At 42.7% G+C, this 19,260-nt stretch overlaps 1 protein-coding gene and 1 pseudogene across 1 annotated transcript in view; one reads left to right on the plus strand and one right to left on the minus strand.

Annotated features, from left to right (window-relative positions):
* The window catches only part of LOC101962232 (ATP-binding cassette sub-family A member 17), a 104,382-nt gene extending 87,126 nt beyond the window's left edge, over window positions 1-17,256 (plus strand). The window contains exons 24-31 of the mRNA XM_078024467.1: window positions 681-859; window positions 1,489-1,614; window positions 2,603-2,797; window positions 12,471-12,658; window positions 13,698-13,868; window positions 14,118-14,308; window positions 14,496-14,569; window positions 14,722-17,256. Coding sequence (XP_077880593.1) covers window positions 681-859; window positions 1,489-1,614; window positions 2,603-2,797; window positions 12,471-12,658; window positions 13,698-13,868; window positions 14,118-14,308; window positions 14,496-14,569; window positions 14,722-15,030 — 1,433 coding nt within the window. The 3' untranslated portion in view covers window positions 15,031-17,256. The remainder of the gene's footprint in view (window positions 1-680; window positions 860-1,488; window positions 1,615-2,602; window positions 2,798-12,470; window positions 12,659-13,697; window positions 13,869-14,117; window positions 14,309-14,495; window positions 14,570-14,721) is intronic.
* Window positions 5,553-6,414, minus strand: LOC120887398 (E3 ubiquitin-protein ligase ARIH2 pseudogene; annotated as a pseudogene).
* Window positions 17,257-19,260: the final 2,004 nt, after the last annotated feature.

Raw genomic sequence — 19,260 nt, forward strand, 5'->3', positions numbered from 1 at the left:
CTTTTTTCTATTTGTTTATTTTTATGTGGTGCTAGGATTGAACCCAGGGCCTCACGAGTGCTAGGCAAGCGCTCTACCACTGAGCCACAACCCCAACCTTCTTTCTCATTTTTTCTAATAAGTATATATTTATTGTATGTATTCCTGGTACCATTCATTTAAAAGAAAAAAAATTGAGGCAGATGAGATAAAAAGAGAGAATAGAGCCTCCTGAAATTTTTTTTACATGAATGGTCAGTTGAAGTTGCCAGGGAATTAATGATTGAAAGAAGAACCAAAGCTGCCATGTAGATAAGAAGTCTTTTATTTATTTTGTTTTATTTCATTTTGGATTTTTTTGGTGCTGGGGATTGAACCCAGGGTATCACATATGCTAAGCATCCTCTATCACTGAGATTCATCCCCAACACTTTTACTTTTTTATTGATTAAAATTATATATATTTATGGTTTACAACATGAGAAAAGTTTTTTATTGCATATTTTTTACAAAACATTGATCATAACAAGGAAAATAATATATTCACGTTTACTATTTGCTGGGATGTGGTAATAACATCAATGGCAATAATGCTTCTTTTGGTGGTATTTGCCAGAATGAGAAGTTGCCTACTGTATGTACAGGGGAGGAATAGCTTTAAAAATTACCCAAAGTGATAACATCTCTTTATCTCATGTTAGCAGAAGGACATGTGGTTCAAAAGAACATCTATGCCTGGGAATCCCTTGGGATAGGGAAATATCTGGCAGCCTTGGCTATCTCAGGACCTTTGTACATCATCCTGCTTTTTCTTGTTGAAACCAAAGTGTTCAGAAGACTGAAAGCTAGGATTTCTAACTTCTTCCTGAAGCAAAAGTTGGTGAGTTTGGCCTCTAAATCCTCCAAGGACAGGTAAGGGCCTGGCTCCTTAGTGTCCTTGTTTTCTGTAGCTGCCTTGATTCTCTGGATTCCTATAGAGAAGGGAAAGAGTTTGGTTAGCCCCTGTGGCCCTGGTCAACATACTAGTCACCTGAAGTACTTTAATAGCCAGCTCATCAGCTAAGTATAAACAAGACGTTGGCTTCCTAGAACCAGTCACCATGTAGAACACCTCTTCCCCATTTAGCAATGAACTGACAGAAGAAAGGACTCTTTTGTCAGCTCTTGGTCTGATTATCTTCCAGAGGCCAAGATCCCCAAGGAAAATATAGGAAATGACTTCTGTTGTGTCTTGACATTCTGGGCTTAAAGTCTTTTAGTTTTCTTCAAAAGTTCACACCAAGTGAGGTTTAAATGTCCAGCTAATCATGTTTATGTCAACATGAATTCTCTGTTGGACACCCACAGTGGCTCCTGAGATAGGGATGGTGGTATGAGCATGAGAACTGAGGTCGGCTGGGGCACCTTGGGGACTTCCCAGGAAGGATGTGGTCTTTGCGGTTCCCTTCAATCTCTATCTCCCACCCTTGCAAATATTTTATGTCTCTATCCTTGTCTTGGGAACTGTAGGCAAGATTGCTCGCAGCAGCATCAGTGCCTGAAGACCAAGATGTAGAAGAGGAGGCAAAAACACTCAGGACTTATTTGGAAACGTTGCGAAAGACAAATCCACTAATTGTTAAAGAAGTGTCGAAGGTAAAGTCAGACTTGGCTTCAGAAAGCCAAATCTTGCTGGGCATGGTGGTGCACTCCTGTAATCCCAGCAATTTGAGGGGCTGAGGCAGGAGGATTACAACTTTGAGACCAACCTCACCAACTTAGTGAAGGTCTACACAACTTAGTGAGACCCTGTTTCAAAATTAAAAATATATAAAGGGCTGAGGATATGGCTCAGTGATCAAGCTCCCCTGAGTCCAATCCTAGTACCAAAAAGAAAAAAGAAAGAAAGCAGAGATTTCTCAGGTCTTTTGCATGAGGAATCCGCCCATTGACAGGTTCAAGGCCTGTCTACAGTAACTCAGGAGCTACTGATGGAGATGTGGTTTCTCCGTTTAAGAATGAAGCACATCTGAGTTTGTTTGTGCACCCAGACTCTGCCCAATTTTCTGTCTTTTCTGTGGTCCTCTGGAAGATAGAAGGGCCTGGGATGGGAAGGGACCTGAGCCATGAACCCTGAGAAGGACGGAAGGCTGGAAGGTGGGACATGAACTTATGGAATATTTCCTGGAATGTAGAAAACAACTGGAAATGGGCCAAGGCCTGAAAAGGGGTCTAGAAACTCAAACCAATCCTCCCTAGTCTTCCTGATAGCTCCAGGGAGAATTTTGAGAGACCTTCAAATATCCAGGTACTGTGTAGCATTTTCCCCCCAAAATTTATTAGTCTTGTTGTTTCATATAGTTTCTGGAGGTTAAAACAACATCAATAAGCCCTCAGGCAACAATCCAAGGGATTTTGTTGGGTTCAGGAACAAAAGAGAAAAAGCTTATCTTAAGGGAATTGAGTTCTCAAAATGCAAAGAGAGTGGGAGGATAGAAAACCTTACTGAGCCTGCTGGGAGCAGTAGCTGAGAAAATGCAAGTCTGAGCCTGGGATGTGAGAGGCCACCTGGGCCCCTGAGGGCAGCTCAGACCTGTTGCTGACTACCAGCCTTCTCCCTTGTCTCCTGTCTTGCATATCTTAGGTCTATATCAAGAAGGTACCCCTGCTGGCTGTGAACAAAGTATCCTTCACTGTTCAAGCTAAAGAATGCTTTGGTCTTCTTGGAATTAATGGAGCTGGAAAGACTTCTATTTTCAAAATGCTGACAGGACAGAAGCCCATCACCTGTGGGAATGCATTTATTAGGGGTCTTAGCATCAGCTCTGACCTAGGGAAGGTGGGTATCACCTAGAAACAAACTTGTGGGGTTAACACAAGATTTGGGGTCAGGGAACTGGAATAAGACCAGATCTCTGAAAAGTCCACATATCAATTTCATCTGTGACTTCCAAATCCTTATCTGCATACTGCAAACTTCTCTAAGCTCCAGACTAGATGTTGCACTGCTTACTCAACATCACTCTTCCCCCACCCCTGCATACTCATGCCCCATACTTAAGCTCCCCCACACCCTGGGATTTATGAACATTAGGCAAGACCTCTGCCACTGAGCTACACCCAGCCCTTTTTATTTTGAAATAGGGTCTTGCTAAATTGCCCAGGCTGGCCTTGAATTGGTGAACCTCCTGTGTCAGCCTCTCAAGGAGCTAGGATTATAGGCACACACCACTGCACCCAAGTACTACACATCTCTTGAGTTCTTCTAGGCACTGGAAACTCAAAGGGCCCCCCTTCTTTCCTTCTTCCCCTGTGTTTTCTGGACAGTGAGTGACACACATCCACCTGCCATTCAAGGCATCCTTCAAGATGTCCAGTTGGCAGCCTTGGTTCATGGATGCTCTCAGCCAAATAACCCTTGAAACTTCTCCATGGACCTGTTCCTACTACACTCATCCTAGTTGAGATGACCTAATTTTCAGTCTGTATCTTCCCTGACCTCTCTGCACCAGCATTTTGTATTGCTGGTCTTCTCCTTCGAACTCAAGCCTTCCTTTGCTTGTTCCACAGCTGCCCTCTCTCCTTGCTGTTCTGTCTCAAACTCCTATGGTAGATCTTCATCTTTATCTGGCCCATCAGTTGCAGTGTTCCGGGAGCTACACCTGTAGCCCATTGTCCTTGTTCTAGACACACCGTCCGTGCCTAGTCCTTTTTATTGGTCTGCCTCCTGTTATTCTCTGTTTGCTAATGTCTCCCAAATAGCCATGTCTCCAGCCCTACTCCAGTGGAATTTCTCAGCTTCCATAGTTGTGTGAGCCAATTCTTATATCCTTTCTGTATATCCGTATATACACATAAACCCTATATATGAAGTATGAGCTATTGCACATACCTGTAATCCTAGCTACTGGGAAGGCTGAGGCTGGAAGATCACAAGGTTTTTTTTAAATATTCCAATGCCAGTTTATTTTTTAAAAGAGCTCTGTGTTTTATGGTTTACCTTTTTAAAAATAATTTTATAGAGTCTGGGGCTGGGGCTCAGCAGTAGTACACTTGCCTGGAATGTGTGAAGCATTGGGTTCAATTCTTAGCACTGCATATAAATAAATAAAATAAAGGTCTATCAATAACTAAAGAAAACTTTAAAAAAAAAATAATTGTACAGTCTTACATGAATTGTAATGATCTAATACTGTTAATAGCTCTTCAAAAAACAAACAAAAAATTCCTTTCCCCCTCAACAATCATCCAGGGAGAATTAAAATTTCTGAAAAGAGGCTAATTTAACATGACTTCTAACGTGTAAGAAACAAAAAGAAAAAAAAAAGAGGGGGAAAGAGAAAGAGAGAGAGAAAGAAACAGAAATTAAGAGGTATGCTGCCAGTGTCTTTCAGGAGTAGGGCTCTGGCTCTGGGGTTGTGAAAGACAGTCTGCAGTATGCAGTATGGCAGCCGGAGACCTGAGAATCCCATCTTATTCCCCACAGCATGTCCATGTTTTGACTTCAGTGTCATGGAAATTCTTGCAGGGTTCTTCTCTGCTGTTCTGCTATATGCATCTGGTTTGCCAAGTCCATTGTGTCATACTGTCTGTATGTTTCACTTTCTTCTAGAGGTTTTCAATCTCTGAGCCTGCTAGTATTTTTTTTTTTTAGAGAGAGAGTGATAGAGGGAGAGAGAGAGAGAGAATTTTTTTTTAATATTTATTTTTTAGTTATCGGCGGACACAACATCGTTGTTTGTATGTGGTGCTGAGGATCGAACCCGGGCCTCACGCATGCCAGAGGAGCGAGCTACCGCTTGAGCCACATCCCCAGCCCTGCCTGCTAGTATTGAAATAGCTTCTTCCTGGGGCCAGACTCCATATAGTACGCATATATGTAGGTGTATTACAGAATACATCAACACTTGGTTAAGAGCTTGGCAGCATTCTGTAGGTACTGCCTGTCAATCCAAGTCCCCAGATTGTTCATGACCCTTTCCTGAATCTTCCCATGAATCCACTGGTATGTTTGTGCCTCTAACTAAGTTTTTTTGTTTGTTTGTTTGTTTGTTTTTGCACGTCTCAAAATAGAAAAGTACTTCTATTTAAAAAAAAATTTAGTTGTAGATGAACACAATACTGTTATTTTATTTATCTATTTATATGTGGTAGCTGGGTGATCCCAGCGGCTCAGGAGGCTGAGTCAGGAGGACTGGAAGTTCAAAGCCAGTCTCAGCAAAAAGCGAGGTGCTAAGTAACTCAGTGAAACCTTGTCTCTAAATAAAACACAAAATAGGGCTGGGGATGTGGCCCAGTGGTCGAGTATCCCTTAGTTCAATCCCTAGCACCCCAACCCTGCCACATCAAAGATATTTTTATGTGGTGCTGAGGATAGAACCCAGTGCCTCATATATTCTAGGCAAGTGCTCTACCACTGAGCCACAACCCCAGCCCACACTTTTTTTTTTTTTTTTTTTTTGTACTGGAGATTGAATCCAGGGGAGCTTAATCACTGAGCCACATCCCCAGCCCTTTTTAATTTTTTTTTTTTTTAATTTTGAGACAGGGCCTAACTAAGTTGTAAGGCTGGCTTCAAACTTGCAATCCTCCTACTTCTGCATCCTGAACTGCTGCAATTATAGGCTAGAACAAATATTGTTGAAGGCCTCCCTGGCCTGGGCTTGCTCATTCTGGCCGACAGTATCGGGATTCTCCTATACCAATTTCACTCATGGTACTTGAAACAGAAGACCTTATTGTACTTGGTGAACTCTGGGCTCCTATACCAGAATAACCATGGGGCAGTTTGCAGCAGGGCACTGTTGGAGCTGGTAATGATGCTCCACACACTCCCTGAAGAGGTAGCACCTGTAGTTGTCTTTCAATTCTTCATTGGGAAACAATGAAACACAAAGTGGGGAGTGTACAGAATGGACAGTTCTGAGCCACATGAGAGACTCCCACATCCAACTGTCCTTGACAAGTATTGAGCAGTGCTGCTCCCAGCAGCTACAGCAAAATTGAGCCGACAAGCCAAAGATTCCCTCTCCACATAAACTTCATACATACTGTGCAGTGGTTAGGGGAATGGGCTGTGGGATGTGTTTTGATGGATTAGGCTGAACTTGCACTTCAATGAGTAGTTGAGAAGAACTGGACTCATTTCTGTCTAATATCTCTGAGACTGGCCGGTGCAAATAACTAGTATTAGTTTAGCAACTGAATGAAGTAACTTTAAGACAGAGGCTAAACTGTCTTAAAGCACATGGCTAAGGTCTCAAGATTAAAGCCTCAAGATTAAACTCCTCAAGATTAAAGCCATCAGCCCTCTGCTCTCCAAGTTGCTGGCTACTCCCACACATAATAGTCCTCTATGTTCTCAGGGTTCTTGATCTCTTCTTCCTTCTCCTCCACACAATTTGGGTCATAGTCCTCTTCATTGCTTTCAGGCCCCTAACTATTCATGTCCACCAATATATTAGCATCCAATCAAGTTGTAAATCAGGAAATAAGTTGCTTTTTCTCCCTCTTCCCAAACTTACTGCTTTCTCATATCCATTAGTATTTTTGTCTTCTATAATTCTGAAGACCTTTCAAGCAGCTGTGATCCAAATATTGTATCATATGATTTCCATCAGGAGTCACAAACCTGCAGTCAGAGTCTGAGCAGGACATATCAGGTCAGGCCAGGCCACAAGAATTGGATTGAGGTGTAGTAGTGGCAGAGCAGGGCCTGCCCTGCTTCCTCTGAACAGATCACAAGTTCGAGGTCAGCCTTGGCAACTTATCGAACTGGGAATGAAGCTCAGTGGTGGCATGCCACTGGGTACAATTCTCAGTACCAAAACCAAAAAAAACAATAAGACAGAAAAGTTAATGGCTAAAACTATCTAAACATTTTGAAAGATATCACATTACAAATAAATGAAGCCCTATTAACCCTAAGCAGGATAAATTAAAATAAATCAATCCCTAGGAACATTATGGTAAAACTGCTGAAAACCATACACAAAAAGAAAATCTTCAAAGGACCCAGAGACCAGTCTCAACTCTAAGGAAGAGGATATGACACAAGTGGGAGTGATTACACCAGGGAACTTCCACAGTACAACAGAACTGATTTTTTGTAAATTTGAGACTTAATGTAAATGTGATTTCGCACCATAATTCATGTAAATCAGACTTCAGCAATTTTTGTTGTATGATTTTGCTCTTTTGTAAAGCACAATTGTCCTTGTACAAAATGCTCATATTTAATTACAAACTGCTTTAAAATCACAATTGAAGATATGAGAACTATTTGGCTTATTGTACAATGCAATGGATAGAAAGCCCTTTCAAGTCATGTTATATTTGGATTTGGGGCTGGGACAGGGAGAGCAGCAGCTGTGTCAGCTAAGTGCTCAAACTTGCACATGAATATGGAGAATAATTTCAAAATCTTACCAACCTGAACATCCAAGGAGTTATGGAAAACTATCTTAACGTTTTTGGTAAGGGATTGGCATTGTTGATAAAGCCACTCCTGTCATTAACTGTATTTCAGGATGTTCTCTCTGTTGCCATGAACATTGTAGGTAATATTCATAAGAACATCAATTCAGAGCCAAAATGCCTCGAATCTCCACATCTCTTTTGTAATTCCTTACATTTATTTATTTATTTATTTAATATTTTTTAGTTGTAATGGTGCTGAGGATTGAATCTAGTACCTCACATGTGCCAGGCAAGCACTCTACCACTGAACCACAACCCCAGCCCTGTTTTTTTATTTTTTTATTAGAGCTTTATAGTTATACCTATAACTATAGTAGTTGGGTTCATCCTGACCAACTCATATATGCATGAAATTTGATTTCAGTTCATGATCCCACTCTTTTCCCTCCCCCTTTTACCTCCCATCCTCCTTCCCCTTTCCCATTGTCCTTCCTCTACTATATTTCCTTTTGGCTCATTTATTAATTTATATTTGCTTGGTTCTTTCTACCTATATATAATGGTGAAGTTCCCTGTTGTGTATATATACACATAACATGAATTTTAATTTATTCTGCATTGCCTCCACTAAGTCTGTTTAATTATAATAGAAGACTGCCACATTTTTAATAGCAGGATTGGCTGGGCTTGCTGCTGTTTCTAGTAAGATATTCTGAATTCCATTTAATCAATAAAACTTGACTTAACAAACAAGGGGGGGAAGGATCCAGAGGTAAAAGATGGATCACATTCACAAGCACAACATTTAGACTGGCAGCTTATTTCTGAATGAAACAAGAGACCAAAAGACAGCAGTGGTATAGGAAATAACCTACCTGAAATAATATACACAATAAAACTATACTATAAAAGAAAATATAGCCAGGTGCAGTGGTACACATATATAATCCCAGCAACACAGGGGGCCACGGCAGGAGGATTGCCAAATTTGGGGCCAAATTCAGCAATATAGCGAGGCCCTAAGCAACTTGAGACCTTGTCTTAAAATGAAAAATAAAAAAGGCTGGGGATGTGACTCAATGGTAAAGCACTGCTGGGTTCAATCTCCAGTACCCTGACCCACCCAAAAACAAAATATATTTTGGCTTGGGAATGTAACTCAGTGGTAGAATGCTTGCTTAACGTGTGTGAGACTCTGGGTTCAATCCCCAGCACTAAAAAAGATAAAGGTTTTCTAGGAAGACTTTCAGGTAAATTAAACCTGAGAGTTTGTCACCAATAGATGTAGGCAAAAGGAAGTAATAAAGAGTAAATTTCAGAAAGAAAGAAAATGATCCTGGAAGGAGCTCAAAGAACAGAAAAAAAATGAAGAGTGATTCAAACAAATGAAAAGGGTAAATGTGTGGCTTTTGACGAGAGAAGGCTAAAATAATAATAATAATGATGTTTTATGAGATTTAAAATACATATAAATGTCTCAGCATCTGGTCCTTGATTTTCTTTTACTATTATTCACATGGTCCTTACATCCACCCTACTGGACTTACTGCCAAACCTGTTACTGGGTAGTCCAATCTTTGAAGGTGATTTGTGAGAATCACACAGAAAAACAATATCCAGGTAGGATTAAAGGCTTCCCACTTAACACTCTTTCCAAGAAATCTTAGGTTTCTGCTGTGGCTTCCCATATTTACTTGGAACTATTCTGAGTTTTCTTCCATCCACTTAACTTGTGTCAGAAATATAGGCATGTAAGTTGAAAATGCATTACTTCTACTTTAGGGTTAGAAATAGTATACCAGGAAATCTAAGCTCATTGAAACCTGTTTTGCATTTTTGGTTGGAGTCAACTTTTCTTTCTTTTCTTAAAATATTTTTAGTTGCAGATGGACACAATACCTTTATTTATTATGTATTTATATGTGGTACTGAGAATCAAACCCAGTGCCTCATGCATGCCAGGCAAGCACTCTACCACTGAGCCACAACCCCAGCCCCATGAAGTCAACTTTTCTAAGTGAATATACTTTTTATTGTTTTGTGTGTATGTGTGTGTGTGAATAAATAAAAGTTATACACCAGAATTTTTATCATAACCAAATAAAATGCATATAAAATTAAATACATGAACATTTTAAGTCAGAAGGAGGTAAATCAAGTTAAAGCATTTTAAGGTCCTTTCCTTGCTTTTAAATAAAGTTCCAAATCATATTATCCATAGCTAAGCCAAGGATGCATGTTTTATCTCTAAAGAAACATGCAACAGATGAGAGGAAATAAGTATGTACTTTTTAAGATACCAGTGGAGGGAAAAATAGAAATGAGTAAATAATATATAAGAATAAAGCAAGAAAAGGGAAGGTAGAACATATAGGATAAATAGATTGCTTTGAATAAGATGGTAGATTTAAATCCAAGTATTTTGGTAATTACATTAAATGAACTAAATATTTTAATTATAAGATTGAAATTAAATTATCAGAGAGGATACACAAAATGTTAAACATAAAGTTATCATATGACTCCTAAAAATATACCCTAAATGACTGAAAACCCACATCCACATAAAAAAACTTGTACAAGAATGTTCAGAGTAGCATTAGTCAAAGTAGCCAATGTGGAAACAACCCAAATGTTGATCAACAGATAAATGGATAAACAACCTGGGGCCTATCCATATAATAGGATATTATTTATACACAAAAAAAAGAATGAGGGGCTGGAGGTATGACTCAGCGATAGAGTGCTTACCTTGCATGCATAAGGTACTGGGTTCGATCCTCAGCACCGCATAAAAATAAATAAATTCAATAAAGTTTTTAAAAAAAGAATGAAACTCTGACATATGCTACAATCCGGACAAACTTAAGAAATGCTCAGTGCAAGAAGTCACATATAAAAGACCACATATGTATGATTCTATTCATATGAGATATCCAGAATAGGCAAAGCCATAGAGATAGGAAGTCAAGTAGTGGTTGCCAGGGGTTGAGGGTGTTGAGGGGGATGGGAAGTAACTGCTCATAGGTACAGGATTTCTCCTGGGTATGATAAAATGTTCTAATTCACTAATTGTGATGATGCATGTGTAGATCTGAATATGCTAAAAAAATCTGTTGAATTGTACACTTGAATGAATTGTATGGTATGTGGACTGTACCTCAATAAGTTGTCTTTAAAAAGAAAAGAAGTCTGGGTTTGTGGCTCAGTGGTAGAGTGCTTACCTAGCATGTGTGAGGCATTGGGTTCAATTCTCAGCACTGCATATAAATAAATGAATAAACTAAAGGTCCATAAACAACTAAAAACAATATTTTAAAAAAGAAAAGAAAAGAGAAAAGGGGCTGGGGTTGTGGCTTAGTGGTAGAGCACTTGCCTAGAATGTGTAAAGCCTTGGATTTGATCCTCAGCACCACGTAAAATAAATAAATAAATAAATAAATAAATAAAGGTATTGTGTCTATCTACAAACAAACGGAAGAAGAAAGAGAAGGAGAAAAAGAAAACTTATATAGACTAAAACTTATATAGACTAAAATTGAAATGAAGGCCTAGGATAAAGGGGACCAATAAATAAGCCCAATTAACTATCACAGAACAGATAATTTCCTTCTTGTATAACCATCCCAAAGCATGGAAGAAGGTGGGATGCACCCAGCTAGGAGCGAAGTAGAGCAACCAGTGACAGCAGCTGGAATGAGCCCCAGGCCAGTCTCTGTTAGGAACATAAAATCCTGAGATATTAACAGTGAAAATGCAGCCGGATGATTGAGTTAGGTTTATCCCAGAAATAATTATATTTATATTATATTTATATTTATATATTAAGGTCTAATAGTACAAAATCCACCAACATAAATCATTGCCTTAAGAAGAGAAAAATAGTTCAGTTGATGTTAAAAAGAGAATTTGAAAAAAAAACCTCAATACTTGTTCATGATTTGAAAAAAATTCTTTAAAAAAAAAAAGAGAGAAAGGGAGAGAGAATTTTTTAATATTTATTTATTTTTTAGTTTTTGGCGGGCACATCTTTGTTTGTATGTGGTGCTGAGGATCGAACCCGAGCTGCATGCATGCCAGGCGAGCGCCTACCACTTGAGCCACATCCCCAGCCCTCAAAAAAATTCTTAACTAGAAAAATAGAAGAAACATTAAGTTAAAATAACTTGATAAAGGTGGTTTCCCATAAATCCTTACACTTAATCATGAAATTACAGAAGCATCCTCATTAGAATCATTAGAGCCTTTCTTTTCAGCAGTTACCTCAGGCATGGGGACATCTGTCTTAGGGGAAGCCCCACCCTGGGAACCAAAACCGGACCCTTAGTTGTGAGATCCTTATAGACATTCTTCCTCCATGACAGCCTTCTCCTGTCCCTCTCTTCCCTAAGCTGACCCCCCACGTGATTTCCTATTCATACCCTGAATTCATCATTCCATCAATAGGTCCAGGCTGCCCAGGGTCACACAATTGCTTGAATGGAAAGGAGGAAAGAGAAGGGAAAAAACGTTGGCTATTTTCAAAAATTATTTCCTACACTCTCCAAAATCTACCAAGGGGAGCACAAACCAGGATTGTGAACTACAAATTTATAGTGGTGAAAGGTAGAAATACATGTGCCTGAATTTTCTGAATAGCTAAGTAAAATTTAGAAACCTTCCCTGAATCACAAAGTAGCAGTTAAACTGAATGGGAAAGGTCTGTATGTGATGATCTGGGAAAATCTTAAGACACGATGTTGAGTTAGAAAAGCATATTGTGTGCATGCTTGTAATCCCAACTACTGGGGAGGTTGAGGTAGGAGGACCACAAATTCAAGTCCAGCCTGAGTAACTTAGCCAGACCCTGTCTCAAAATAAAAAGTAATGGGGCTGAGGTTGTAGATCAGTGGTAGAGCACTTGCCTAGCATGTTCACGGCCCTGGGTTCAATCCCCAGCACCATAAAAAACTAAATAAACAAAATAAAGGCATTGTATCCATCTACAAATATATATATACATACATATATATATATATATATTCAACAAAGTAAAAAAGACTGGGCATGTAGCTCTGACATGCCTTCCTCTTGGGGCTGTGGTTCTAACTCAGGTCCGGCAGTGGATTGGTTACTGTCCTCAGTTTGATGCCTTGCTGAGCTTCATGACAGGCCGAGAGACACTGGTCATGTATGCCCGGATCCGGGGCATCCCAGAGCGCCACATCAGTTCCTGTGTGGACCAGATTCTTGAGGACTTAGTCATGTTCGTGTATGCAGACAAGCTGGTAAAGACCTACAGGTGAGATCTGGAGCTTCCTTCCACCTCTCCATCTCCAGTTACAATTTGAGCTCTGGTCTTCTCAGTACTAGAATGTAGGGCCAAGCCTATCAGCTCAGGCATGGGTTGCTGTACAGTCCATGCCATAGTGGGTATGTTGTGGGGGGGTGGCTGGAGGTAGCTTTTGTCCCCTGTACGAAAGGGTCAATGTCCTGGGCTACTCAAGGCACCACACCAGGTGCTCCTCCATACCAAAAATAAATTAAAAATAAAAGGAAAAAAAGCACCACACCCTTTTGGTTCTGGGCTCCAGAAATTATAAGGCCAAAGGCAGTTCCTGTAGCTGAGGGCAGATGGCGCCACATATGTTGTCCTAAAAGGGTAAACTGATCTTTCTTCCGTTCCACTTCATAATAGGCTTCCTGTGTTTGGTAGATTGACATTTTAAGTGCACAGTTACATCATCCTGGTGTGTGTGGTTCTGCTGAGGAGCAGGGTAGCTTAAACAAAGCCAGACACTCACTGTCCAAGCCAAGAACACCACTCCCATCTCATAGTGTTCAGCATGCCTGAAGGCACATGGCAGTACTGCACACCCGGTCCGGGACGAGTCCAGGAAGACACTACCTCTGGTCACATGGACCCAGGGGTCAGATGATGATGTCCTTGGCTCTTCCTCCTGTTGGTTTGAGTTTCAAGCAGCTTTTCATGTTTTCTTGCATCTTTTGATAATCAAATTAATTTACATTTGCAAAGTTTAGAATGGTGCCTTGCATATAGTAAAGGTTTGAGTTAAATAAAACTCTTCCTCTCAGATGAAGAAGGTGCCCCCTAACACCCATAGGGTTCATTAAAGATTCACTGACCATGTGCTCCCCCAGGACTGATCCTTGTGTACAGGGAATGGTTTAGATCCTCCATGGACAGCCCAAGCCACAGCTCCGCTTGACTGTTTTTCTGAAAGTCCCACCTGGGATGTAGAGCCCTCCCAGAGAAGAAAGGGGTGGGTGTTGAAACAGCAGCATTCTCCATCTGCCCACCATCACCCCTCCACCCCCAGCGGTGGTAACAAGCGCAAATTGAGCACGGCTATTGCCCTCATTGGAGATCCTGCCGTCATCTTCCTGGATGAGCCATCCACTGGCATGGACCCTGTGGCCCGGCGCCTGCTCTGGGGCACTGTGGGAAAGGCCCGCGAGTCTGGCAAAGCCATTGTCATCACCTCCCACAGGTAGAGCCTGGGTCTCTGTGGGTCAATGGAGGAGCTGAAATGGGTGGCTGGGGAGGGGCCAGGGGGGCAGACCACCTGTGAGCAGCTGGCATAGAGTTTCCCAGGCTTTGCATGTGGTCACACTCAGCGTGGGAATCAGGAACAGCCTGATCTGGGCATTGACACCTTCTGTCTACACAAGGCTTTTACACCTAGGGTGGGCTTCCGCTTCCCCCAGCCCTGTCTCAGGCCTCTACTCCCTGTCCTCAGCATGGAGGAGTGTGAGGCTTTGTGCACCCGGCTGGCCATCATGGTGCAGGGTCAGTTCAAGTGCCTGGGAAGCCCACAGCACCTCAAGAGCAAGTTTGGTAGCGGCTACTCCCTGTGGGCCAAAGTCCGAAGTGAAGGCCAGCAAGAAGCACTGGAGGAGTTCAAGGCATTTGTAGACCTGACCTTCCCAGGTTTGTGCTGACCCTGGCAGCCCCCACTGTGGGTGGGAGGCAGGCCCCTGCTGGACCTTTGTCAGTTGATGCACAGTGTCTGTGCCTGACCCCTGCCAAACCCACATCCCTGACCCTGAGGATGAAGACCACAGTCCTGTATGCCTAGGCTGTCTTCCTTGGTAGGAATAGTCTCTCCTTTGTGCAGGCAGTGTCCTAGAAGATGAGCACCAAGGCATGGTCCACTACCACCTGCCTGGCAATGACCTCAGCTGGGGGAAGGTAAGCACACCCTAGAGCAGAAATTTGCTCCCCATGGCAAGCCCAGAGGCTTTCTCCATTCTCTCTGCATTCTCCCTAACCCCATCCCCACTGTGTGCATCACACCACCTAGGGGTGAGCCTGTCCACAGCGGCTGCCTTCCCCTTCCACAGGTGTTTGGCATTCTGGAGCAAGCCAAGAAGAAGTACCTGTTGGAGGACTACTCCGTTAACCAGATCTCCTTGGAGGACATCTTCCTGAACTTCGCCAGTCCTGTGCCCCCTACTCAAGGAACAATCCAACAAGAACAAGCAGAGCCAGACAGGTCTTCATCACCCTCACTACCTCGCCCTCAGCCTCGCTCACCTCCCTCTCAGCCTCTCTTGCCTTCTTCATCACCTCCTTCTCAGCCTCCCCTTCAATCTCCCTCATCTCTTTCTCAGTGGCCCTCACTGCCTTCCTCAGAACCAGTCCTATGGTAATAAAGATCCTAGTTCAGGTTAGCCAGAGTGTACATTGCCTGCCGTGGTCACAAGGAGCTGCAAAGGCAGCCTTGCCCAGTGAGTTCGGCGCAATGCCCTCCCCTAGAATGCAGTACATAGAGCAGAGTGAGGCCATAGCTTCAGAAGCATGATGGAAAGCCCAGGAACATCTCAGTGGCAAGGACTACCTGAGTCCCATGTGTGTGACCTGTGGTCTCCTAGGGACCTAGCCATGGAAGCAACTTCAGAGGAACACTTTGTTATTATTTACTTACTATAGTACTGGGGATTAAACCCAGGGTCTTGCACATGCTAGGCAAGCATTCTACCACTGAACTATGTCCCCAGCCCCTGAAGAACACCTTGTGTATCCTTTCGAAAAGGCAGTGGCCCCAGGAGTTATAAAGTGGCAACCATGGCTCTGCTTGATACTAGGTCTATCTTCTGTGCCCTGTCATTTGACTGTGTACCCTGTAGGCCCAGGTACAATGCCCTTGCTCATGGGTAAGAAGTCTGCAGGACTGAAGGAACAGCTCACCCAAGTCTTCACCCTCCCTTCTCCAGAATCCCCTTCCCAGATAGGTGGCCTCTGCAGCACACTTCTTCACAGGTATACCATATCACCTGCGTACATCCCAAGGCCTCAGGTGCAGTTAGGATGGCTGCTATCTGCTGATAATGGGCAAGGTTTGAATGGATGCATGGATAGTCCACACAGGTGTACACAGACCACTTGGCCAGCAGGATAGAGCCAGAAAAGGGAGAGAGGAGTTGAACACTGACCTTGCTGGGCCTGGCTTCCCACGTGGTGTTACTTCCAGGGTAGAACTTGGAGAGTCCATGTATTCTAAATTTAAACCTGCCCTTCCAGGTTTTGATGATGCTATTTTTCTTAAGATAGGAGGCAACACTTTTGCCTAGTCTAAGTCACAATTTTTCAATAAATATTTGAATGTGTGGGCATTTATTCTCTTCTCTGCTTCTGCAAATGTTTGCAGTGAGTTTGCATGTGATCCTATATCAACCTGTGAAGTGCATGTGCTTATTGCCCCCTTTCTCAAATGTGAAACAGACCTAAAGATTTTCAATTGGGGCTGGGGTTGTGCCTCAGCGGTAGAGCCCTCACCTAGCACGGGCAGGACCCAGGTTGGATCCTCAGCACCACATAAAAATAAAGGCATTGTGTTGTGTCTGTCTACCCCCCAAAAAATAAATAAATAAATAAATAAATAAATGTTAAAAAAAAAAAAAAAGATTTTCAATAACTTTCCAGCACCTCATGCCAAGATTCAACTCCAGCGGAATTTTCCATGTGGGATTCCCAACTAGCAACAGTAGCAGCATCTGAAAGCTTACTTGAAATGTAGATTCTTGGGGATGGGGAAGTAGTTCAATGGTATTGGGCCCCACCCCAGACCCACTGAATTAGAAATTGGTGGGTCAGGACTCAGCAGGTTTTGTTGTCTCTAGCCCTGTAACAGATGCTAAGGCCTTTGCTCCAGCTTTGCATGTGGACAGATGTGGCGTGTGTCCTTGTCACATGGAGACTGTTGTCTTCTCTGAGAAGTACTCCATCAAATAGCCTGCCTCTCTGTTGAGGTCACCCTGCCCCTCTTGCTGCCTAATGGTTTGGTCAACCAGATGTCCCCTAATAATAGATGTGTTCTCTGTCCCTTCTCAACCAAACTTCATGAAAGTATTGTCTACAAGTCTTGCCCACACTCACTCATAACAGCAGTATCTGGCTGGGCTCAGTGGTACTGATAGACCCAAACTGATCTTTTATTAAATTGGGAGCCATCTTGCCACAAAGCCATGAAAAGCTAATTTCGGCTTTACTATAAATTACTGCAAACTCTGAACCTGCTTGGAATGCCTGCCCGTGCCTTGAACTCACCCATGCCTGGCTCTCTGACCAGATAGCAGCCCTCTCTGAAACTTAGTGACACCTCATAAATATTGGCCTTCCCTGGCCAGACAACAACCCTCTCTGAGGCTCTAATGGTCTTCATAAATTCTGATGTTGGGGCCAGCAAAAAATGTAAACTACCATTAGTGTGATGCTTGTCAGAGTCCTGTTATCTGTAACCCCCCCCTTTGTGTAACTTTCTGGGCTATAAAGCTGGGCTGTAGGAAAGGTGGGGCTGCTGTCTTGTTCCCACCGTTTTGGGAGGAAAAGGCAGTCCGGCCGGTCGAAATAATAAGCTTGCTTTAATTTGATTTTAATTGGAGTCAGTGGTCTTTTCTTGCGTCCTGGTCTAACAGTACAGTGCTTGCCTTGCTTGCATGCATGAGACACTGGGTTTGATCCTCAGCACCACATTAATTAATTAATTAATTAATTAATTAATTAATTAAAGGTACTGTGTCATGTACAACTAAAAAAAAAAAAAAAAAAAAAAAAAAACAACAAACCCCTGGGAACCACATCCATTGGTTTCTTTGTCCTTTTTTTTTCTTTATTTTTTGCTACCAGGGGATTAAACCCAGGAGTGTGGGGACCCACATTAAATTACCACACCTTCCAGTCCTGATGCCTCAGGCTCTGGCCAACCACTGCATTTGTTGTAGCCAGGTCTGAGACTTGTTCGGGTAGCAAGGAAGTCTTCTTGTGGGCCATGCCCCTAGGGTTGATTTACACTCACCTGTTCCCTTGTTGTCCTGCCCCTACCACCCTTTTATGGATAGAACTTTCTAAGAACAAGAGTCCACCCAATAAAAGTTGACTTCCCAATGTGTTCCCCCCTCCCCCTTTCTCTCTCTCTCTCTCTTTCTCCCGACCTCTTGTCATCCTCTCTTACTCTCCCTTTTGGTAGAAAGCTGGAGGCTTTTGTAAAGGTAAATTGTGTCTGTGTTTTATTTTGTGTCCCTGCAAATTCACACAAGCAATCTTAGTTCAGCTGCCACCAACTGTCGCGTCTCATGACTAAAACACTCAGGGTGATTCCAGGTGAACTGGGCTACTGGGCTGCACGAAATAATCACACAGAGAAATACCTTTTTCTTTGGATCTTGTGATGGCTCCTCTGACCTTAGGGGTCCTTGGAAAGAGAGGTGTGTTCTCTGTCCCTTCTCAAGCATGGGCTGAACCCTTTTATTGAGGAGAAGCCATTCAAATGAGGCAGGGGGTCAGGTTTCAGGAGGTTGAGTCTAGCTTCATAATGTCTGCTGTCAGCAGGTTGACTGACATCTAGGAAGTCCACACCCAAAGGCAGAGCCAGAGAAGGGGACACACACAGAGTTTCCATGGAATATTCTATCCCCAAACTGGGCAAAGGGGTAAGGTTACAAGGGAACAGGTGAGTGTAACTCAACCCCTCTGGGTGCCCTACTCCTAGGGCCACTCCCAGGGCCACACCTTATTATCAGAGTGAGGGTAAAGCCCAAGTCACAAATCATGACACTACTGTATGCCAGACTACAGTGATCTTTCAGGATCCTTGTGGTGCATCAGGACTTAAAGGTGTGTACATTTGGAGTGGCTACCCACACAGGAGCACTTAAACACCGAGTCATATCCCCAACCCTTTTTATTTTTTATTTCAAGAAAGGGTCTAAGTTGCTAAGACTGGCTTTGAACTTGCAATCCTCCTACCTCAGTCTGCAGAGCAGCTTAGATTACAGGTATGTGCCACCATGTCCAGCTTCTTTGTCCTTGTTTTCAAGTGGCTGCTTTAAGGCATTTAAGTATCCCCTACTTCTTTGTCATAGAAGTATCCCTGGGCCTTGCTCACTGCCTCTGGTTTCCTTTCAGTCTTCTCTGAAGGTCCTCTTCCTCTCTCTGAATGTGGGATCTTTTGAGCTCCCAACCTACTTCACTATTCCTTACTCTCAACTTTGTATCCTACTACCCATGAATCCCCCCTTACATTGACCCTCAGGTCTTCAACTGCCACCTTATTCTGCTAGGAATTTCCCTGTGCTTCCAAGAATTGAGACTTTCTGGAGTTCTCTCACCTTCTAGAAGCCCAACGGGAAATGTGGCACCTCATATGGCTTAGGAGTGACCCATTACTTTAGTTCGTTCCTAGATGCCCAACACAGTGCAGAGCATGTATCAGGGAGTGATTTCTGCAGCATGACCTGTAGCTGCAGCCAAAAGAACTCTTGATCCTTAAAAACAACACTTTTCTTCTGAATAAGAGTGATTAGGACACTGGGGCCTTGAGTAACCAATGATGCTGTTATAGATTCTGGGACACCAGTAGCAACTGACTTGCTCATTACTAG

This window comes from Ictidomys tridecemlineatus, chromosome 10 (genome assembly GCF_052094955.1).
Source record: "Ictidomys tridecemlineatus isolate mIctTri1 chromosome 10, mIctTri1.hap1, whole genome shotgun sequence".
Classification (NCBI taxonomy): domain Eukaryota; kingdom Metazoa; phylum Chordata; class Mammalia; order Rodentia; family Sciuridae; genus Ictidomys; species Ictidomys tridecemlineatus.